Source organism: Ctenocephalides felis, unplaced genomic scaffold, assembly GCF_003426905.1.
Source record: "Ctenocephalides felis isolate EL2017-DRISC unplaced genomic scaffold, ASM342690v1 CF-g0.4_SCAFFOLD_01886, whole genome shotgun sequence".
Taxonomy (NCBI): Eukaryota; Metazoa; Arthropoda; class Insecta; order Siphonaptera; family Pulicidae; genus Ctenocephalides; species Ctenocephalides felis.
The window spans coordinates 149,174,135-149,200,157 of record NW_020538040.1 but is presented as its reverse complement, the minus strand read 5'-3'; the positions used below and the strand labels follow the sequence as shown (position 1 = coordinate 149,200,157).

General features: G+C 28.7%; 1 protein-coding gene across 8 annotated transcripts in view; it reads right to left on the bottom strand.

The window, feature by feature from the left end:
• LOC113378015 (adiponectin receptor protein-like) overlaps window positions 1–26,023 on the bottom strand; it is a 292,576-nt gene that overhangs the window by 54,218 nt on the left and 212,335 nt on the right. Inside the window, exon 1 of one of the 8 annotated variants that reach the window (XM_026618514.1) lies at window positions 23,298–23,577. The exons of 6 other annotated variants lie outside the window; for them this stretch is intronic. Coding sequence is in view for 1 of the 2 variants with exons in the window: in XM_026618509.1 (XP_026474294.1) it covers window positions 9,948–10,056 (109 nt within the window). In the remaining variant the exon portion in view is untranslated. Of the gene's footprint in view, window positions 1–9,947; window positions 10,072–23,297; window positions 23,578–26,023 lie in introns of those variants that run through there. One more of the 8 variants, XM_026618509.1, reaches the window with a different exon arrangement.

The window sequence follows — 26,023 nt, the reverse complement described above, 5'->3', positions numbered from 1 at the left end:
CGAAATATTTGCGATAACAAAAAAAAATTCTTGAAATTCGCTAAAAAATCGCATTGCTTTACCATGATCATGCGAATTTTTAAACATACTATTACATGTATTTCACAAATAGATAATTGAAATTTAAAACAAACGATAACGTTAAAAATAAAATTTCAACTTATTGTTTTAAAAAATTTACGCGACACGTTTTTCCTGATTTAGTAAGTTTGATAACAGCTGATAGAAGACCGCAAGCGGAAATTAATGTTGAAATAGTTTTAAAAAATATACAAATTTGATAATAATTGAACAATAAGATTAAACAGTAAAATGTTGTAATTAACGCAGGATTGAAGCATGGATAAATGATTGCAGAAGTCACTATTTGAGAATTTGGCGATAGTCTGCACAATTTACAAAAAAACATGTAACATTAAATAATTATATCTTTTAATTAACGCAGGATTCAAGCACGCATTTTATAAATGATTGCAAAAATCACTATGAGAATTTGGTGCTCACATGCCACGATTTACAAAAAAAAACGTATCTTGCTAACGCAAGTAAATTGCATTTAAAATAAACGCAATTGAGAATATAAAATTAAAAGTAAAAGAACTAAATGCTTTTATCCCACTTAAATGAACTAAATCGCGCGTTCAAGCTGGGAAACCTGCATCAGGCAGCAGCGATGTTCATTTTCACTTGAAAATATAGATCAAAAATATGTTTCCGATTGAAAATTAACTCATTTTGGGCACTGCTGTGAGAAATGGCGATGAGAAATCTCTGCACTAGGCCACCCATATCAGCTAATAGACATATAAATATATTCAAGCAATTTATTAAAATTGCTATCTTGTACAGTATAAACCATGAGAATATGAGTATAAATGCTATAAAACTGAACGTCTTGAAAAAGAATAAAATGTTAGAACACATCTCCATCTATCAAATATTGCATTAATTTTCAAATATATTTTTTCACTTACAGCAATCGGGACTTTTCATATGAGTCCTATGAGCTTTTGTGATGACTACTTTAACTTAATAATTACTAACTTCATGGTTTTTCCAAAAGGCAATGCAAACGGTTAGCCCATCTACTTTTGATATATGCACATCAATATATTTAAATTTCTCTAATAGTGGAGACATAGGAACTTACTTTCACTTAAAAATATATTTCCATCTATATCTTCAAGTGAAAATTTCGGATAGCACTGCATCAGGCTGCTCGAGGTGGATTTCGATCTAAGCCATAGGAATGAACAATTTTCAGGTATGATTTTAAATTTTAATCAACTGATTACAATGTACAAACAGAATACGGAAAAGATTTTTTTTTCTATAGAAGACAACATATAATTTTACGATGCAACTAAACCATACCCTCGAAGCATACAACATTTTCATCCCCAACAACAAACAACTACGCGATAATATGAAAAATATGATAATTCTAAATCAGTACAATTTGCAATACTTTTTCATATACGTTCCTCTGTCAAATGAAATCAGGCGTGAATAAAATTTATTATTCACATACTTCATTGTCCGGAATCCGATCAAATATAATTTGTCAGATTTTATAAATTTTTGCTTATTTCATAAATTTATAATGATTTTGCTGCATTCTGTAGAGATAGTAGGTCAATTTGCAAAACTAAAAAAATAACAAGAGCCATTTTCATTTATTCAAACTAAACTTTTAACTAAGAAACTAAATTCTTTTGATTACAGCCATTTATTCACTCCATGTTTCTCAAATACATTTTGCCTTGTATATGCAACGCATATAAAAAATATGTCAAAAGAATATCAATAAAACATAAGCAAACGCATGCTTAGAAAATACGAGTGAAGGTCGGCTGAATCATATATTACAGCTATATCACAAACGTTACTTTAACGCTTGAGTAAAATCGTCGATTTCACAAAATCAGTCAATGAGATAATAGATTTATTATTACTATCGACTCATGATCACTTTGTAGTATAATAACACATCGAAAAACTACAAATTTGACTATCAAGAGGTGGCCATTTAAAACGTGTAAAAAGTACTCTATATTTATACTAAAAGACAATCAAATTTTGAATACAAAATATAAGACGATTATATCCGACTTGAGTTTGTTTCTTTTTTGCTTTATTATACTAAAATTTAAGTAAGATATAATTTAGTACATTAATAAAAGGTGAACCACTGGGTTTTCCTTTTAAAATCTTATGTTATTTGTCAAACCAGTTACTCAATGCCTTTCTATTTAGACAGATTGTAATTTATAAGAAAATAAAATAAAAAAAAAAATCCGACTTGATTAGACGATTGCCTCCAAGTGTGAAATATTAGCTTATGTGAAGGGGAAATACGGACAAAACGACATGGTGTTTAATATAAATTACATTTATTTATTCAATAATATTATAATCAGTCTCAACCGTTTTTACTCATCTTTAGTTCATTGACTACCAGCAACATACACTTTTAATTAAGTAAAAACTATAATAACATATTTATTAAGAAAATTGCAACTGATTACCAAAACCATTTTGTTCATATAACACGAAACAAATGACATAAGATAAGGACATACTGAGATACAAATTTTTAAGAAAATTCAAATAAATCGTTTGATCCTTTGAGACACCAGCACATAATACATGAGCTCAGAGGGCTCATTAGTACATAAGTCATACATCGTAATCAATCTTTACCAGGTTCAGAATAAAGAAAAATAGAGTTTTCAACAAATGCAAGTCTCTTCTGTTTAGTGGTGCATCCTTTGGTCTATTTTTAGAAGCAGTAAGAGTAAACTTCAAAGCCAATCACATGTTTAAAAAAAATTTTTTTTCTTGGCCTCGAACGAACTACCCTGTAGTTCATGCGAAATTATAACTATGTCATTTTGTCCATTGTAAAAGTATGTCATTTTGTACAGAATTAAAACTCCATAAAACACCTGATATTTGCCATAGTATTGATCGAAATCATTAGTACTTGTATCTAATTTCAATAGAAATAATTACAAATATCAATAAATAGGTCCTCAAAAAACATGACAAAAACTCTCCCAAAACAAACTTCTAAAGACGCGAAACACGTTTGAATTTGATTACTGGAAGTGTGACAATGACGCTCAACATCTGACGAATTGTGATTATGGTTTTCTTCATGATAACAGTCGCGAAAACTTTACTAAAAGTTGCCATTTTTTTAATAAGGCCAATACCAATTTGTCTGTATTTTCCCTATGTGTACAATTGTCTATAATTTCAATATCCCAAAGTAATCAATTATACCCAAGCTAGCTCTCCATCTATTCCAACGATTCAAATCAATTTGCCATAAATGTAATAAAAATGATACGCATATGTATTATTAGTAAATTAATACATTTGTGCAAATACAGATACTAACACAGCTTCATGACATCACTTAAATATGGAAAAACTTGCAATGATGTACGGGCACGATGCGCCGTCCTCAAAGCATTGACCATATAAAATGATATCCGCCAACATCTGTGTTTGCTAACTAGAGCAGTAACTTGGCCTGTAATGGAGTAGTTCCTTTTCGCAAAATGTAATTAATACGTACGCAATATACTATATTTGTAATGGAAAAATACAGTAATTTGTGAGTCGAACTTGCTTATGGCAATATATATACACACATAATAGATCCACCGAGAAATTCTGTCCAAATCTATGACATAATTTTCGCCACGTTTATTGCATGTTTATTTATTGCATGTGCGGATAAATATTTTTTCTCTTAATGTATACATATTAACGTTGAAAATAAACTATAATGAAGTTGATTCAAATTAGTCTTAAGTGTGAAATGATAGCATACCTGTGGTAATTGATCAAGTTCATTTACGCCACTGTAAGCCATACAACATTTAACAAGGAAGAAATTCTACAGAAGCATGTAGAAATTTATTGAAAGTGTTTGGTGAAGATAAAGTTGCTGCAAAAAATTTTAAACAGGTGATTTCGACTTTTCTAAACTAGCATCTTTGATCGACGATGAAATGGTTAAGGTGATTTTGGAGCAAGATCCTTTTCTGACAACATTGAAGATCGCAGTAAAACTTAATTCAACACAATAAAACATTTTTGACCATATTTGAAAGATAGGATTGGTGTAGTCATTGAACCAGATGATAACTGGAGATAAAAAGTGGATTACATACAACCTGTGTTTATAAAATGTTTTTTGACATTTTTGGCAAATTTTTTTGACGAGTGAAAATTTAAAAAAATTAGGAAGCTGTCAACCAAGCACTGGTTTAATTTTTATTGGTTTTATTCTAAAGACAAAACATTTTTCAAAAATGGCATATACAAATTGCCTTGACGCTATAAGAGATTGTTAATAACAATGACAATTATATTATTCATTATAGTTATTTGGCTAAAGAAAAAAAAATTTTTCATTACACAAACGAACAGAACTTACCGGAAAACCTAATATGTATAATATATATATATATATATATATATATATATATATATAAGTTTTGAATAAATTAATTATTAATGAAATAACCTTTGTATTTTGCCCGTTCTACTCAAATCAAACGTTGTTATTTAACTTCCACGTGCGGAAAAGAATTCCTACATTGATCAGACTCTTGCGCTCAACCATGGTACTATTTATAAATCTGTTTTATTGGATTCTAGCCTATAAAGTGCGTGAATTATAAATTTTATTCACACCTGATTTCATTTCAATTATATTAATGAAAACGTACCCATATATAAATCCTCAGCACCAACTTCGCCCGTCATAAATTTAAAATATCAACTAATCATATCTTAAAATGGTGTTATAAATTCGAGATCCACTTGGGGAACGTTGATGAATTATGATATCATTATATTACAAGATCGCCGGCAGTGATTTATTTTACGGCTATAATAATACATCTAGAAGGCAGGCGACGGTGAAGGATATAACCGAAATTTTCCACGAAAATGGACAAGACCGCCCACGAAAACTATTTTCCGTGCGACATCATCGTTCAAATTCCCAAAGATGATGAGCACGGCACACGCACGTGCGCCGGACTAGGGAGGGAACGCGGAAAATCGATGTTGGTCTTCCTGAATTGATATTCGATTGTATCAGGCGAATGAAATATCAACATCATTATTAAATGTAAATATTGTCGGATAAAATTTCATACACATATGTTTACTAGCCCGAGACAAAACATTTATTGTTTGATAAAACAAAGCTCACCAGCTTATTTGGCAAGACAAAACATTCCAACTATGTTTACTATTTTGAAAAATCGAGTTATTTATTGATATATTCAATACTAAACGATGTTGGAGTCGTATCATAATATTGACAGAAAACATCCATGCTTGATAAAACAACTAGGTAATTACTCCACGAAAAACAAAACAATACGTTTGGATTGATTAGTAGTTATGGTTTAGATACGAAAACTTTAGCGGGTTTACAATTACCTGAATATCCGTTTAGAATGGGAGCATAATAAAAATTTACTTCCGAAATTAAAGGAATAAACGTTTATAAATAATAATATTAATGTAATATATAATTTTAATTGCATATATCAATATGATTTTTATGAACTTCCCGTAGGGCAAGTTATAGTAACCGCAAAAAAATCGAAAATGAAAATTTTTATATATCTTTACGTTTCAAAACCTTCTGAACATTTTGGCATACCTTAGAAAAAATGGATGTATGTGTGTGTGTGTGTGTATGTGTGTGCGTGTATGTATGTGTGCGCGGATACAAATTTTCGTCGACAATTTTGGGAACACGGATGAAGCAATTTGAATAATTCAAAAAACATTCGATTCGTATTGATAAGGAGACGTGCTGATTAGTTTTTAGCGGAGGCAGGTCTAGCCGTTCCGAAGATACGGGACAAAAAGTGCCAAAAACGGTAACTCAGTTTTTAAGAGAACGGAGAGTCCGATTTTATTAATTCTAATTAACTTATATTGACAATATGAATAATTGATCAAATTTTCATGAAGGCAGGTCTAGCGGTTTCGGAGATCTAATGAAAAAAGTAAAAAAAATGCCCTTTGGCGGTCAAAAATAATAATTAAACATATGCACATCAAATTATCACATATTTTATAGAGATATTAACAATAAGTATAAAATTTGTTTACATTCCTATAGGTTCCGTACCAATGTTATCCGTTAGCCGCCGACGCGGCGCTTACGCGCTTTGACATATTGTCTATGCAGTTAAAGCAGTACGATTGCTTTGAAAAAAAGTTCAGGAATTTCCAAAATATGTCAAAATAAATAAATTACAGTAAAAAGTAATTTTTTATCAAATTTATAGTATCTCAAAAATCTAATTTCTTCGAAGTATTTTTTTTTTCAAAAATGTTAATCGTTTTTAAAAAAATAATAATGTTTGGTACGGGAAGTTCCAGCAATTTGCCTTAAGGCACGATGCCATGCGCCCCACTAGTTTTTTTATTGTTTTGAAAAGCGACCAAAACTTAAACAGTCCTATAAGATGTTGGACTAATTTGACTTAATACTGCAACGGTTTTATAGATGTCAACCCAAACAGTTGTAAAACTCTATGTGATAATTTTTTATCATTATCATTACTGTAATAGGGCGAATATTATATTGATGCAGCAATGCCTGATAAAAGCTATTTTTATTTGAAAACATGTTGTTAAATATATTTCCTAGTGAAAACCGATGTCAATACTGCTTGACATCAGGCTTCTAGAAGCGGGATCGATGATCTTTAAATAACCAGATGATTTTTTTCGGTCATTCTATCATTCTGAATTAAAATATAATGAATGCAATAGACTTCATCTCAATAATATAAAATATCGGTATAGCTATGCCAAAAATTGAAAAACGGCTATGGCAAACCAGAAGTTAAAATCAGAAAATTCTGCGTTTGAATGTTACTGTTTTATTTGTTGTCCGATTCAGGATAGTTGTAAAAATTAATTAAAAAAAATGTTATAATTCGAACAATATCGATATATCGTCACATCTCTCAGAACTAAACATATGTCTTATCATTCACACGGTCAATGTTAGTTCGTATTGGATATTTTCCAAAAATCGCCATTGTCACTTAGACTTCAAAATAACTCGGTCTAATGACTTTACACGCTTTCAAATTTTGCGTATGTCGTACATTCAATCAATTAAATTCTAATTACTTAGTAACAATTAACGCTTATTAGTAAATGCTTCGTGTGTAAGTAAATGGCCTGAAAATTTGTCGTGATTTGAGTTTATATTTTTAATTGCAGTCGGGGCATGGAAATAACCATGAATATAATATAGGCTATGGAACGTTATTCTAACATAATATATTCATATCAGGTTGCAAAAACACATGATCACAATATTTTTTTTTATTGTTTTTCTTGTAAGTAGTGGATACCATTGATTGTTACCACTTGTAAGTTTAGGCGTACCTATAAGTTAATACAAATACACTCTAGTCGTTATATATATATATATATATATATATATATATATATATATTTATAAAGCGAGAGGATTTTCTTCAGATGGTGAAATAATATGATAAAATTGTTCTTGAACACCCATCCAGTAATTAAAAACAGTTTTATTGAGAGAAAATGTTTTTATTAAAAAAACATACTTGATTTGTCTCATCTTCAGTGCATACAAATAAATTGAAAAAAAAAACACAAAAACACACGAAAATTGCACGAAAAAAATAGGAAACACAAATTGATAAACGTCGAGTTATGATAAATTTTAAATAATTGTAAAATTAAAATAAAAATAAAAATAAATAATATATTTTATTATAAAAAAGCTTATTCCAAACGAAACATGTTGTCAGCTTGGAATTTGTGTAACAAGTCAACTTGTAACAAGTTTGTGACATATATATATATATATATATATATATATATATGAAGCCCGTGGGTAAGTGGTTAGAACTATTAAAATTGAATCAGAGTTCACAAGTTCGATGCCCGATTCGAGCAGACTCATGTCAAGTAGTAGTGACATCGGTTTTTACTTGAAAGTATACATAGTAATATTTTATCCGGCATTGTTGCATCAATAAAAAAAATTCATCATTATTACAAAAATTGTAAGTATAAAAAAATTATCACATAACAACTAACTGTTAGTTAGTTAAGTGAAATCATCAAAACAGCTCGTAGAACGTTCAAGTTCTGATCCTTGTTCAAATAAAAATACTAAAATAAAAAATGTAATTGTTATATGATGATGAAAAAGTTTACATTCAGATTTTAACAATTTTTTATCTTATCGTGAAAAACAGAAAAGTTGTGAAAATATAGATCAGGGGGAAAAAAGAAGAAAATTATTTTTTTTAGGAATATTGGAAAAGCTTACGAATTACAAATATATTTTAGACAAACTGTATTATTTTCCATCAACATATCGAATTTTAATGTTAGTTATCACAAACAAAGATTGGGACGTTATAAAATAATCAATTAAACAAAACACAGAACAATATCAATTGCACACAATTCTTGTTAATAAATACATAAACTAATTATATATTAAATAAAAAATAATTATGATAAAGTAAGAAATGAAAAAACACACTCACCATGGTACTTTCGTGAAAAAAGTAACCAAAAGAAACACTAAAACTCATAAAAACCAGTCGTTTAAAAAATCGAATGCTACAATTGTAAAATTGATAAAATTTATAGTTCAAGATAAAATAGTTGCTTTCATACTTTTAGATAAAATTGTTTTACTTCATACATAAATTCACTTCGGTAATATCATGGTCTAACACGGACGTCACAAAATTTATCCAATTATGAACTGCAAACGCGCAGGGCCTTAATTATAGGTATATATTTTAAACACTTCGATATTATTAAAATAAATTGAGTGCAACATTTAAAAATTTAGGTTTAACGTACAAATGATAAACATTTTAATAGGAGATTGATGTCAGGTAATCTCTGTATGAAGTTTAATACCAAAAGTGATCTTCACAAGATCTGAATGCAATATATTACGTGACAAAGCTCTGTATCTCACATGCGGTTATTCAACTCACCTAAAATTTGGACCCGATTCAAGTCAAAATACCTAGAACGGAATTAGCTTACCCTGGACGATTAGCATATGTTCACGAATGGTATTAGCATCTGATGATAATTATCCTCGTCAAACAATGTTTTGCTTTTAAGTCGGTCAGATGAGCCCAACTTAGATTTTTTCACTAATCGGTTTAGTACTATTTATATAAAAGTAATCATACATTGATTGGTCGTGTATGATTGGACATCACTGGATAACACTATTATTAGTAATTCACAAAAAAAACCTTTATGCCAGTCGTTCGTTACAAGAGCCAATTTCATTAAAAATGTGAAGAAAAAATAAAAAAAAATTAAAGCAGAAGCAAAACCAGTATTATATATACATATAAATAATAATAATAACAATAATAATAATAATAATAATAATAATAACAAACTAATTCAATAAGTTGTGATGTTACAGAAAATTACAATAAATCAAAAAATTAAATTTGCAGTGTGATCCATATTAAATAAAATTTATACACAGCTAAAATAAACCTGAAATGTAATTTATTCAAAGGTGATGTTCGAAACTTTCTGCAAGTTCTAACTGAAGTACATATTAGATTAGAAAAAAACTGAATATAAGTTCGGAGAAACTAATATAACCTTGAGACAATTATTTAATGTTAAGGTGAACTATTCAGTAAAAGTCAGCATTATGCAATGAAAATATTTTTAGACCATAAATTTGCATATTTTTTAAACAAAGTCAAAAACACCGACAAACTTATTTGAAATAGTGTTTAAAAACCGCTATTTAAACATCTATCAAACAAACACAATTTTATTTACTCTCATATCGAACGGCTGGTATTTTTGGCGAGTATGTTAATTCACAATTCAATATTTACTTAAAACAGAATTTCGGGCCATCCAGTATAAGATCTCGTCATCCGAAATTGGGGATGAGGAAGTGGCCGGAAAATCGGCCATATTTAACGAAGACGATGTTGAAGCCATGTTGAATAGTATTCCAAAAATCCAGGAACACCAGGAAGTAGTATGAATCTAAACACCAGACACAAAACCGAAATGAAAAATCAAATAATTCTGACAGTTATAATAATTATCGGTAATATCGACCACTTGGTCCGCGCGACGTATCCGACAATCGATCACTGTTGGACAAACGAATACGATATCCTCGTGCTAGTGAAAATAGTGCGATAGCTGATATCCTCCTTTCTCAAATATGTATACATATACACATATACGTACACATATATATGTTTGATATAATTAGTGGGGGCATTAATGGGTTACACCACTGTAGCAGTAAAAAAAAACTGCTGTTTTTGCCATTTTTTTCTAACGGAAGAAAAAGTATTAAAATCATGATATTAAAAATAGTTATTTATTGTACTTTAAAGTAACAAAATAAAATATATTTGTAAAAAAAAAATTTAAATGGCGGTACCACAGCCATTTCGGCAAGCCGCGTCAAAATCCGCGGCACGCATAATAACTACAACAATTTGAATTTTTTTCACTCGAATTTTTTACAGTATATTTAAAATTACATTTTTAAGTGCCTCCCATAGGAGATCTTCTATATGTTAAATTGTTCATCAATTATTAACAAATTACTATCAATTTTTTTCGTTCAAATTCAACGATTTGGAATAAATTGCTCGCCAAACAAACAAAAATCGATATTTTTCAAATCTACTATGATCACTTTAAAATGTTATTTTAAATAAGCTGTTGAAAATTCGAATGAAAAAAATTCAAATTGTTGTAGTTATTTTGCGTGCCGCGGATTTGACAGGTCTCGCCGAAACCGCCATTTTTAATTTTTTTTTACAATTATATTTTATTTTGTTGCTTTAAAGTACAATAAATAACTATCTTTAATATCATGATTTTAATACTTTTCCTTCCGTCCGAAAAAAAGGCAAAAACATACGTTTTTTTTTACTGCTACAGTGGTGTAACCCCTTAATAATTATTTTGATGCCTCAAATGTCCCAAGTCCCTCAAAAGTCCCTGTAACTAAGGTGACCATATTTTTTTTAAGTCAAAACCGGGACGACAATTTTTAGATATACTAATCCTGGACGGGGGGGGGGGGTGGTCTGGTAGTTAGCATGTAATAGTAATTTTTATATGAATCTATTTTTTTAAATTAGAATTGCGCACTTTCAATAATAATTTTATTATTCGAATAATATATGTAATACTTGTTTGTCTATGTTTTATATTTTTCGATTTACGTTTTTTTCGCTTTTGAGCCTTGTATAAAACTCTATTCAATTTTTTCATAATTAATTTAATTTTCAAAAAAATCAGCACTTGTTCGTTTATTTGCATTTTTTTTTTTGTAAATTTACATATTTACATATTTTAATTGTAATTGCTTTTAGAAAAACCCTCGACATAAAATGAAAATGTATGGTCACCTTTACTATAACGTATGTTACCAAATATGTAATAATAAACATAACTTAAGGGACAATTCTAGAATATACCTAGTAGACACGCCGCTGGGTGTTGCTACTATCTTCTTGTTAATATTATATGATAATTATTGTTAACAATCTCTGCTTAATGTTAATGAATATGTAAAATAGATTGCAGAATAAATTATATAAAAAAAATTTAAAAAAAAAAAAAAAAAATCTAGGATAATATAGGTATATTATGGCTATGTTACGGGTCTATATTCGTTTGGGTTGGTAGTCACAAACTGTAAAAAAGCTATAGGTGCATTTGCTGTGCGATCAGGCATTAACACATAAAACCCAACCTACAAAACGCATAACAATGCTATCATAACTGCAAACGTGAAGTTAGGTTTCATGTGATAAACGCCTGATCGCACAGCAAATACATGGCTTTTTGACAGTTTTTACTACCATTTCATACGGAGATAGGACCTAGGCATTCTATTTAAAACATTTCTATTTTATCGGAGGATTGGCCCCACAGCACCTATTATTAAGTCTAACACGTATTCATGGGTCATCAAAAAAGCAAATATTTCCTCTTCAAATATTACTGATTGCATTTCCAATTTGCAAATATTAATGATTAAGAGGGTAATGTAAGATACCCCATAGAATTGTATGTAGTTTTTGTTAATAAAAAAAAAACTCGGGTTCTAACGTTGGTAGATAACATTTATGGCACAATTACTTAATCACTGACAACGGTAAGTGACGCATTATCGGTAACAATTTTACAAGATAAGAGGATATAAAATATTTATGTATTTATTAAGTATTTTGGCTTCAGCCTGGTGTCAAGCAGTAGTGTCAACGGTTTTCACTTGAAAATGTAAGTTGCAATATATTGCCAATAGTGAAAATATTCACCCAATTACAACAAATTGTAATAATAATTGAACACACAGTTATGAGAAAGCTTTTAAGCTCTGATGGCTGTTTGAAATAATAATAATAATAAAATTAATAAAATATTTATTATGGAAATTTTCCAAAATATAATTTCGAATACTTATTTCATGCAAAAAGAGGATAAAACTTGTGGCTTGTTTGTTTTTAAAGTTGGATGGGCTAAATCTTAATCGTCACACAAAGTTGATTTTACAACAATGGCTGGCTATCATATCTACGTTATTTTTAATGTTAATTGTTAAAAAATATTAATTTTAATTTAAAAAAATACGAAGTCAAGTAGTTTGTGGAATACACACCCGGAATTAAGATGTTCCGCTCCAAAGAGCTGTAGAATATTTAAACAGAAATTTTGGTTACTCAATTGTTCCCGCTAGTAGTGGGCCTAGCTCTATATAAATTAAGAAATCAAACCATTTTGTTCAATTACTAAAATTTCAGCGATTATATTCGTACCAGCGCCATCATTATTTCTACAGATGATAAACACGTGTATCCCACAATGAGATACAATACAAAACAAAACTGCGTACTATTTGCATCGATAGAATCACAAATTGCTCTTTGTGTTCTTGATTTGTGGAATAATCTTTTAACTACCTGTTTGTCTTATAACAAATCACATGCCCGCAACAAAGAAAATCGTCTTTGTAAAAGAATAGAGACAATTTACGGAAGCGCTTTGATGAACAAAACAATTCAAGAGCAAATAGAATTATCAATAGAGAAATTTCATAATCAAAACGTTTTAGAAAATTTGTTTCCAATTAGCGCATGGGTCATTGCACAGAGTCATCGAACGGTAATATAAATGTTTTTGCCAACGAACTGTATGTTTAAAATAAACAAAACTATGAAATACGAAGTTGCTAAATCGATGTTATCGAGGTATACATGTAAATATTATATAAACATATATTCGATATATACATATAAATATAAATATTGATATATAAATAATAAATATCAATATTGATATATACATATAAATATAAATATAATTATATATATACATTAGGGTGGTCCTTATAAAGGTCATTTTCGAATTTTCTTGCTCCCAGGGGCTCAAATGATTCCAAATTGATACAAAACAATTCTCTGAAAGTTTTAGCTCTTAATATTAACGTTTAGATAGAGCGCAATTCAATAAAACTTCGTATGGAAAGAGCATGGAAAATTTTTTGAAAATTAAAAAAAAATGTTTTAGGTATAACTTAGCGAAAAATGAATGAGTTTTATTCATTTATTTGTTCGCTAAATTACATTTAAAAAACATTTTTAAAATTTTTGAAAAGTTTTTCATGCTATTTCCATACAAAACTTTGATTGAATTGCGCTCTATCTAAACGTTAATATTAAGAGCTAAAACTTTCAGAAAATTGTTTTTTTTATCTATTTGGAACCATTTGAGCCCCTGGAAGCAAGGAAATTCGAAAATGACTATTTTAAGGACCACTACAGATCGACAAAAGAATCTCTATATAAAAGCTAACAGTTTTGTAACCTAAAAAGCTATTCATTATAGCATAAAATGTTTTGAATTTCATTTAGAGTCGAGAAATCTAGAAATTATACCTCATAACGCCTATTCAAGACGGTGAAAAATATAAATAAGCCATATAAATTTATTTATTTTCTTGATAATTTCATTTTTATTGAAAAATAGTATTATAAAAGCTATAAAACAATTTTATTGTTTTCATTCGATTTATTTAACAAGTTTACTGCATTGGAAGGTCGCGTATGAACGGTCTGCAATTAATATTAATCTATGTTTAACCATCTAACGTGCGTTATGACCACAAAAATCAATGTTTTTCGGCTAAACCAACCAGTCTGAAGATAATAAACATACCAAAACAATTTTTTTTTGTTTTATCACCTTGTTCTAATTTTTAGTATTTCTTATCAAAAATATAATTAAAATAAACCGCGATTTTATTTATGCTTTTATGAAATTTTACTGAGGCAGTCAACATGTCAAGGAAGTGCTAAAGATATGTGGTGTACGCACCTACATGTAAATGCGCAACTCGTTTAGCAGGTGCAAGCAAACAATAGGCTAGTAGAGAACATATGTTTGTTATGTCAGATGTTACATACTTGATTAATTCAATATTATAATAATAGTAGTTTGGAACAAACTTATATGTGAAATTAGGATTTAAAAAAAAAAACTTTTTCTCATTGCAAATAACTAAAAATGCGAGTGTCTAGAGGTATCGATCAAGATATACGACACATTTTGATGTAAATTAAATTCAATACAATAGTCACTCTTTTTATAAATAAAATTTTACTATTAATACATTAACTGATATTTTTCCAGCAGCCTGGTGTCAAGCAGTAGTGACATTTCACTTGAATGTATAAATAGCAATGTGTGTGCAAGAGAAAATAACCTTTTAGGCATTGCAGCATCTAATAAAATGCCACCAGTATTGAAATTATTCTAATAATAGATACAGCAAAAAGATATAAATCAATCATTAGGTTGCCATCTAAAAAGCCATAATAACGAGCTTATAGGACTAATGTAGTTCTGATTGCTTGTATAAAAAGAAACGAAAAAAAGAAACTGATATTTGGTTAATATTCTTCAGTATTCTAAACTAAGAGTGAGTAAGAGTAAGAGTAAGAGTAAGTAAATTATGTTGAATAAAGTGAATTACAGAATTTCTATTAATTGAGTGTGATCAGCTAACTAATTGAGTGTGATAAACTAAATTGTATTCCAAAAATCGTTGTGTCAAGAGATAAATCTGAACAGGTTTTGAATATTACTCTAATATTAAAATGATTATAGATATAATCTTAATTTATGGAACGTAGTACACAATTTTGTTAATACAAAAAGTTTTAATTAAAATTCTACTCAGTAAACAAAGAAAACAAATTAAGAGTTAAATCTGATATTTTCAACAAACTTGAAAGCGGTTTAAAAGCAGAAGTCCTGCGAAATTTCAAAATCGACCACAAAAATGCTCGATCCCAAATTCCCTTATGCTATCGCATCGATCTGTATTATTATATTATATTGGATTCAAATTTTTACTGCTAAATTAGCTCTCTTAGAAATAAAATTTTTGCTACACCATAAATTCAATATCAATAGAATAGAAAATACTAAGTAAATCCATTATATAACAAAGAAGTAAATTGTACTCATTTATATTTAGTCTGTTAAGAATTGAATGCAGTTTTTTAATTAGAAAATCGTATCTATATGTAATATATATTGCAACTATATTGTCAATAAACTCAGCTTTTTGATATTGCTTATTTTAAGCTCTATTAGCATAAAATGTTTACCTATTAATGTTCATTACAATTAATAATTGTTTAGCGAGGTGGGAGACGTATTAAATAAATATTGATGTATTTCTATTCCATAACAATAATCGTAATATAACGTGCCTCAATATGGTAGTGAAAAAAGAAGCTATGTACAAATAGTCGATTTTATTTTTTTTATTCTCATTTTTGAACAGCAACCAGAACAACAGTCTTATGAGCTGGTGTACTCAAATTTCTTTTATGCTGTACTTAGACAGCAACCCAACGGTCTACCTATCTATTTTTGATAAATCTTTATTATCAAAATTCATTCTACTAAAAAAATCATATAATCTACTTACTTTAATAAAACAAAATTTGTATTTAAAACTAACTCGAAACTTCAAATTAATACGTCGTAAATCATAAAAAATTAATAGTTATTATCGACGTAAAGCAAAACATTTTTTTTGTAAAAATCACGTAGTATTGAAAGTAATTAAACCAAATTGCATGTACATTTTACATGTAGATTTTAAGTTTTCGAAACTACAAATTATTATTTACAGCAAGGAACATAAAGTGATACATAACAAATCCCAAACGCCGTGATTTAGCATATTTAGAGAAAGTTAAGACGCCACGAAATATAAAAATATTACGTGAATGTGATAATTATTTTCTCTATGTCGTAACTATAGTATTCGATAAAAGTGTATAAAATAAAAATATACTAAAATATATAGATTTTATATTTGTATAAAATGTCTATTTTATGTCCCAATATTTATTTTTATACATAATCATGTATTTAAAGTTATAAAAAATTTATTAATGAAATGAATCTCAAATACTAATTAATTTAGTTACAAACAACAATGAGTTCTTGATAAATGGCTTAAAAAAAAGCACAATAAACTTGTTTTTTAATTTAGAAAAAAAGGGAACACTATCACATCATATGATTTCATATAAGAATAGCGTTTAGAAGTCGATTTAGAAGTAATGCAAACATTTGGATAATGCATTGAAGTTCGAGCATAGTGACTGTAAGAACGCTTGCATTTAAATGCATAGCAAACATAAGCTTTAAACTTTAAAGTTTAAAGCCTATTCTTGCTTAAAGCATAAATTTCCCATCTTGTTTGTCTCGTTGACCCCTCCCCCCCTTGGGATTTGCCATAACCTCTTATTTACCCTATATTATTTATTAACTTCCCGTATGGTAAGTTATAGTAATGGACCAAAAATAAAAAATGAAATTTTTTGCATATTTTCACGTTTCAAAGGTTTCTGAACATTTTGGCATACCTCCGAAAAAATGGATGTGTGTGTTTTGTGTGTCCGCAATTTTTCGTCCTTATTTTCGGGCGCACGAATCAACCGATTTGAACTGTTCAAAAAACATTGATTCCAATTGGTAGGGAGATGAGCTGATTAGTTTTTGGCAAAGGCAGATCCCGTAGTTACGGAAATACGAAGCAAAGAGTGCAGAAAATAGAAATCAAGTTTTTGAGAGAACGGATTATCCGATTTTGATAATCCTTAAACATTCAATTTCTAATGATTAGGAGAAGTGGTAATTAGTTTTTGGAAAAGGTAAGTCTAGCCATTTCAGAGATACGGAGCTTAATGTTAAAAAAATGACAGTTTTTGAGAGAACTAAGCATATGATTTGAATGATTCAAAAAACTTTGTGCTTGTGTTGACGAAACAATTGCTGTTGGAACACTTTTTTTTATTTCAAAATTCTTTTTTTTCCAAAAAAAAAATTTTTTGTATATCGAAAATAATTCAGATTTTAATTTTAAGTCTGGCTTAGTTCTAAAGCTCAGATTATATAATTCTTATAAATATTAGACAATGTTACAGTATTTATAATAATCTATTTGAAAACATTTAATATTCCTCCAACATTTCTTTACAATACGGGAAGTTCTAGCAATTTGCCTTAAAGCACGATGCCATCACTACTAGTTTTTTACAAATTTACAACTGTACTAAAGTTTATCATTAAATATTTCAAGTATATGTGTATTTAAGCAAAATACATTTTTCTTAAATACATTTATAAATTAAATTTAAAATAATAATAAAAAATAAAGTAAATGTTTCAACAATGGCAACAATTTTGTTAGATTTAATCTTACATCTTCGGGCTAATGAGGTCCAGTCTACACCTTTTTTGTCAATTGCAAGTTTCAGATTCGAGGACTTTCACGAACTGCCTGATTTCAAGCAGTAATGACATCGGTTTGCAATTGAAAATATAGATAGCAATATGCAAATATATATTTATCAGTATTACAGAATATACATAGAGATAGTATAACAGTTTGAGCTGCTATCTATTAAAATGGACATTGTTTAAGCAAACAGTCAAATTCGTATGTCACAAGATAAAATGAATAAAATTGCTGTCACAAAATCTTTAAAAAATCTGGAATGCTGTGATCATTAAATTTGGAGTACTTTTGAAAAAATGATGTCAAACCCAGTCTCTAAATCCAACATGGATTACAAATGATTATGATAACAATATTACAGTACAATAATGTAAGTAATTAAAAACTAATCCTTTTATTTGGTTTCTTTACCATATGGTCCTTATCCAATCTATTAAAATGTATAAACGCCTTCATTCAGAACGCACGCGCCTATGATAGTTGCATATATAATCCAATTAAAAAATTGAGAACAGTTCAGAGTCTCATGTATTGTGTCATGACACAAAAACATATCATTGTAAGGAATAATACCAAATGCTTGAATTAATCTTATACTATTATGTTACTACAAGATTATATCTTGTGCGCCAGATAAAAGAAGATGGTCACTGCAAAGTCCGTGTTCATTACACATATGAATTAGTATTTATTTTTAGGCATAGAGATAGTGGACTTTCAAGTATCAAACATTAATAGAGGAATGTGCTGTATTAAAGTATAAAACATTTAAGAATTAATTGATTTAACTGGATTTAACATACACACTGAAAATTTTTGGAGAACTAATGTTGAAAATGAAGAACAACTAGTGGTGCATGGCATCGTGCCTTAAGGTTTAATTGCTGAAACTTCCCGTACCAAAAACTAAATTATTCAAAACAGCTTTAACATTTTTTGAAAACTTTGAAAAAATGAGATTTTTGAAAATGTTGAAATTTTTGAACGAAAAATGACTTGAAAAATCAGATTTTTATGTATTTTGAACTTTTTTGAAAATTTTGAACTGTTTATTGAAGAGCGTAAGCGCCGCGCCGCCATCTAACAGATAAACATTAGTACAAAACCCATAGAAATGTATAAAAAAAATTTATACTTAATAAAATCTCTATAAAGTATCTGATAATTTGGTGTGCATATGTATAATGATAATTTTTGACCCCCAAATGGCTTTTTTTTTCTTTTTTTACTCGATCTCCGAAACCGTTAGACCTGCCTTTCCAAAAATTTAATCATTTTGTCAATACAAATAAAATGCTTTTAGAATTATTGGAATCGGACGCTCCTAAATCCTAAAATGAACTTCTCTAAAAAACTTAATTACTATTTTTACCTGCCTTGTCCAAAAACTAATAAGCACGTCTCTTTGTCAATAGGAATCGAATGTTTTTTAAATCATTCAAATCGGTTGAACCCTATTCCAAAAATCGTCGATGAAAATTTGTATCCATGCACGCACACACACACATACGTCCATTTTTCTCATGTATAATGTATGCCAAAATGTTCAGAAACCTTTAAAACGTAAAGATGAATAAAAAATTTCATTTTCGATTTTTTTGCGATTACTATTACTTACCCTACGGAAAATTTATATGTACTTTATCAATAAATTTTAATATTTTTGCAAGTGCATTTGATAAATTTTGTAAGCAGGCAACCAACTAGAAAGCCAAACCAAGTAATATGATTTTAACCATTGAGGAATTATTTAGCGCTTGCACAGAATTTTGGAATTATTTTTAGAAGGAAAGACTTTGAAGTTTCGTTTCAAGTACATAGTAAACTTAGAAGCATAGGAGGAGTATGAGTAAAATCGAAAAGTATTTCAGCTCATAAAACAGCCTGCCAAACGATATTGTTGATATAATACAGGCGCTTATATACTAGGAAGGGTAAGAAGTAACAGGCGTTTTTCCATAAAAACTTTAACGTTATTAACATATTTTCTGTCTCTTTTTTGCTACTGACCCCATGGAGTATACAAAACTGTGCAAGTCCGTAATTTTTGACATGTAATAAAAAATTGTACTACCATATAAATTTGGTTTGCGTTATTATAATCGACTAATTTTGAATTTATACATCTTAATTTGCTTCAATTTTGATAATGTGTAATATTTTTTGTGATTGCCAAATTGTTTAAAACCTTACCTTTATTATTGTAAAAAAAAATCACACCGGGGGTTAGTTGCAACAAATTCTTGTTAGGGCTAGTTGTAACATTAAAGCATTATATAAAGATTCAAGTGAAGATGATTGGATGGAATGTATAGTTTGTAAGATATGTAAATTGTGTTACAAAAGACACTATGTTGTATTTGTATTAATTGTAGTTTACTTTGATTTACGATAAGAATTTCTATGACAGGCGGCACTATATATTTTGTATTAATCATAGTTTAGGTACGTTGATTTATGAAATTTAACATTTCATACATTATTTATTTAACAATCTGTCAATTTACTTAAAAAATAAACAAAGAATAAATGATCAGAGGTAAAATTGTCGTTTTTTCGTCGTTACTACTTGCACCTTGGGTAAGTTGTAACACTTTTTCTAGAAAATGTTTAATTGTGAAATAAAAAAAAAACACTTATGGGATTATTTTGACTTAATTTTGTAGAGAAATAGATACAGCAACTATTCATCTTTATTTCGTAGAAATATTAACACTGGATTTCATGATATAGTAGTTTAAAAAGAAAACTGTTACGACCAGCCTCTAGCTCCCCTCTATTACTTAAATAAAACTGTTACGACCAGCCTCTAGCTCCCCTCTATTACTTAAATAAAACTGTTACAACAGGCCCCTAGCTCCCCTGTGTGACTCTTAACAACAAAAAGTTAGAAAAAAAAGTTTGCAAGTATGTAATATTAAATTGTCGATTCATATAATAAGTGAACTTTCTTGGTACCTCAGAATATCAATTAATTTATAAGTGAAATGACATATGCTTACAATCTTCATTTCCAATATAATAGTAAACATATTTCTAAATGTGTACAAACAATGATTGTTTAATGGATGTATTTCGAAGACTAAATCAACACCGTCGCTTATCTTGTAAATATTAGTATTTTAATTTTCCACATCTGTGCGAGTACTATTTTCGAATTGACATCTCTATACATTGTTTCGAGAGTTTAAGAGTATAGTTTATAATGGTTGTTTACTAATAAAATTTTATTATTTTTCATATTGATTTCATAGAATTAACTTACAGGCATTGAATGAAACGAAAAAAACTAATGGGAAAAAATAAATCTCATTAAAAAAATTGGTAGAAAAAATATTATCAAAAAATCGTTAAAAAGATCAATTAATGATTTGAAAATCATCATTATTAATGCAAAATTGAAACCCAGAATTAACTCAATAATTATTTACCATTACAACTCATATATGATTAAATTGAGACTAATTAACAGCAATTTCTCTGTCACAGGTTCAAGATCTAACTAAACTCTCTATAATTCTTAGCAGTAAAAAGAGCCAGTTTTGGCTCAATGAGCAATGAGAGTATTCAATTCCACTAAAAAATATTAAATCCTAAAATACTTCAAAAATAAATGATAAAACAACAAAGAGTAATGTTACAATTCCAAAACCTTTACTTCATTATTGAAAGGTGAAGGCAAACTATTGATTAGTCTACAGTACTATACATTAAGCAAGCATCGCGAAAATTTCGATCCTTCTATTTTCCCAAAAATACAGAAAATAAATAGAAAAAGGTAAGTCATTAGTATCCCCCCATAACATTATTATTAATATTTTTATAGTTACAGATTAAATTTTTATATTTATCTTTTCTAAAAATGCAAAGTAAACCTTTATCTCATTGTTCTATACAGATACCTTACATAAAATGAGCAATCTTGCAAATAATGATTGAATGAAGTACTTATTTTAATTTTATTGTAATTTTCCCACCGATTGTATAAAAGTAAAACATCTAATGTAACTATCAATAAATCCAGGTACAACATGAAAACCATGCTTTATATAATTTAATCAAACCATGCTTTTGAAGAAACAAATGATCTTGAAAATTTGGTATAAAAATGTACTGATGTTGATAAAAAATTTGACCATCGAGATCAGAAATGAATGACACAAATACATCCAAAACAGGTGAATGAAAAAGATTTATCACTATCATTTTAATATTGGAACCTGTAAGGTTATTTGATAAGGTTTATTGATAGGTGTTTATAACATCTGCTAACCAAGTTTCTTGATAAGGGAACAGATATAGCTTTCATATTTTAGATCCATTTTCTCGACATATAAGATATCATAATTTTACTTGGAAGTATCATGTGCTTCCTCTTAAAAGTTCTAGTTTCATTAAAAAAAAAAAACAATCGATAGCAATGTATAACAAAAAAATATTCATTGCCTATATAAAAGTGAATGAAAAACATTTATCACTATCATTTTAATAGTGAAACCTGTAAGGTTATTTGATAAGGTTTATTGATAGGTGTTTATAACAACTGCTAACCAAGTTTCTTGATAAGAGAACTGATATAGTTCATATTTTAGATCCATTTTCTCGACAAATAAGATATCATAATTTCATATACTTGGAAGTAACATGTGCTCCCTCTTGAAAGTTTTAGTTTCAAATCTCAAAAACAATCGACAACAATGTATAACAAAAAAAAAATTCATTGCCTTTACAGCTGTTAACTCGTATAAAATAAACAGGAATAGATTTACTTAAATCTGAATTTTGAGTACTTGTTCAAAATGATTTTGAGAAACATCTACAACCGAATGATAAAAAATCTATGTTTCCAAAGCATTGAAAATTTTCAAAAATAAAATAGTTTGTAGAATAAACAGTGGTATTCCTAAAATATATGTGCAGTGAAAATTTAAAAAGGATGCATACATACATATGCATATGATAAACAAAATAGAAAGGGAATTTGTTATATTCAATGAATAGTTTTATGTTTATGGCTAAGCGAGTGTATTCTTTCTCAGTGACAGATGGCATAAGATGATAAATATTAATCTACCCATTTCATAAAAAATGAGATTTTTAACAATTTGATGTAATAGATTTTCTAGACATATGCTTGTATGTCAAATACAAGCCCTTTTTTATGATACAATTATAAAATAATCATTCTAATTGTGTGCTAATATCTTTGTTAGTCTTTAACCCTGAAATTACCAGAAGTATCATTAGTGCACATAATATAACATCATCTGCATGATCAGAGTCCAAGATCTTGTGCAACATTTCAATAGTTATGAAATAGCATAAATGACAATTTTGACATATTATAATTTCTATGAATATATAATAAATTTAAATAACTCACCTTAATATTCAATTAGTTAAAGCTGATATGAATGTTGTGTTTGTTGCAAACATTACTGAACATTAACCTATAATACCACTTGTGTTTTAAAATTGTCTTTCATTAATCATAAATTATTAGAAAAATCACAGACACGCGTTATTTGATTTTTTTATATTTGGAAAACCATAACAGTAAACAATATGTATGATTTATGTCAACAGATTTATTTCAATTGATTAGAAACACGAAAAACATAAACATATTCTGAAAATACTAAAATCCAACTATTGGCGGACGGCTGGCAACAGCACGGACGTCATCGGGACGGTTGCGCCATTACGAGTGAAGAGATAAATGAAGCTGACATCTATGAACGTTCATCTAGTTGATAGATTATTTACTAGTAGAGAATTTAGGTGGTCTTGGCTTATCGTAGTAGATTTAAAAATAAAACTCAATTTAAAGAAAAATCAATATTTTGGAGTAAATAATTAAAATACTATAATTAATAAAATCCAATCTGATTTATTTTGCATTTTGTATTTTTGACGTTACAGCATACAACTTCATTACAGTTTTATTTCTTGAGTTTTTTCATGCAGTGTTACCAACAGACAATTTGCTGTCAAACTGTCAAAATGACAGTAGCTATGCAATTAATGAATGAATAACATGAATGAATTGTATAAAATTAGTCAAATGTTATAATCAATCGTTTAAATTCATATAATTTAACAAAATCAAACATTATTTTTTCATATCAGCAATGGCCATGACATTTTCTAATATTCAGAACAGTTTTCTGGATTTGTGGTTCCGCAAATATGAACCTCCACATACTTCTTCAAAAGAAGTTAATGTATTGTGTTACAGTAAAATAGAATATGTATGGGATTTAGATATTCTTATACCACCATGATCAGAAGAAGAAATTTGAGAAAATCTTCACATGAAGATATTATTCCAAGGTGCGACATTGAACTAATAATACATTCTTCGACAAATGACATTGGATAAGGATTTAAGGATAATTGGATAAGGAAGGTTAAGATAGCATTTTGCTATAAAGGTTGGTTAAGTTTTATTGCCTTACATTTTTGGATTTCATATTAAAAATATTTATTTTATTTTCTTTCTAATATAGTTCAAAGTGGAGTTGGGCTTATCATATCCGGATCGGTTAAGATTTAACTCCGCTTCAGAAAAGAGTTATATTCATTTAACAACTCCGACCACTAAAGGTGCATCCTCACCTAACGAGCGAGCATGAACAAACACGTACAAGCAAAACGTACGTAGCAGAACGTACGTTGTGTTATTCACTTGTTATTGTATGTGGTCGGAGTTTGTGTACTGGGTTTGATAATTTTAAATAATATGGAATGGTCGAATGACGTAATTTTGGAATTCATAAAGCAAATTGAGAGATTTTCTATGTTGTGGCATACTAAAGACCCATTTTATAAAATTACTAGGAAAAAAAATGTTCAAGTTCGTTCACTGTTCTGTAGTTAGGCGGTTAAAACACATCTTACATCTAAGACATATCAGAAGGTTTTATGATGTATCCATAACATATCAGAAAATATACACACATTAGAATGCTGTGCCACGACTGACACCAAATAACATGTTAAAAAAATACATGAGTTGTAAAAATAAGCTGTTTTGAATTCACTGTAATAATTGCAAAAAATTGTAATTATAATGATACCTGTTGTACTTTGAAATCGACACTTTTATTGCATATTAAATATTTTATTTATTATGTCTATTACACTTTATTTATCCTTTATTTTTTAACTATGCCATATTTAGTATTATATGGAAATTACTTTTACGTACTATGTACTAGAGTACATACTTACTTAATAATATAAACCGAAGTTTGCAAGTTTTGCAAAAATAAAATAAATTATTACAAGTGTGTCAGTGTAATTATGAGTAATATTTACTATTTAACTTTGCTCAATTAGTGCAGTATATATTTTAAATAAAAATGCAAGCACTGCCCCATAGAAATTGTAGAACATAAACAATTTATAATTATTCCTTTGTATGCAACACGGGTATACAATAGAGATTGAATTTAAAAAAAATGCTGATCAAATTTTTATAATATATCTTATTTAATACCCAGAAGAGCAATTTTGACTTGGAGACATATTCATCATATTTGGAAACATTTTTCAAAGCGGTTCAGTTGTTGTAAAGTCTGCATTTCATCAGTTTATCTATTTTTTAAAAGATTTTGGACATCTTTCATAAAATAAAAAGACTCATTAAAACTGCCAGGTGAGAGTCAGAAATCATTCATCGTTTATGACAATGATTACAGCAATATTTAAAGTAGTATTAGAATGTGTAGCGCGAAAAGTTCGATACGATTTTGTCTATAATGTGAACATAATAATTAACTTCCGAAAGAAGAACTTTATGTTTATGCCAGAAAATCCAAATGCTATTTTTTATATTTTTGCGACTATTCAGTCATTTTGAATCGATCGTCCCCCAAATTAAAAAAAAAAACGTGTGTATGTGGGCCAATACAGTTTTTTCAAAAACGGCTGTATCGATTTCAAAAGTTTAAAAGCCATTTGATAAAGCCCGATATGGACTCGGATTGATCAGCAAACAAGTGCAAGCTTTATCAACTTTTTCGCATTTATAAAAATTCAAAACTGTTCAAATTTAATTACTTTAATACCTATTCAGAACAAAAAAAATTATTTAAAAACATTTTA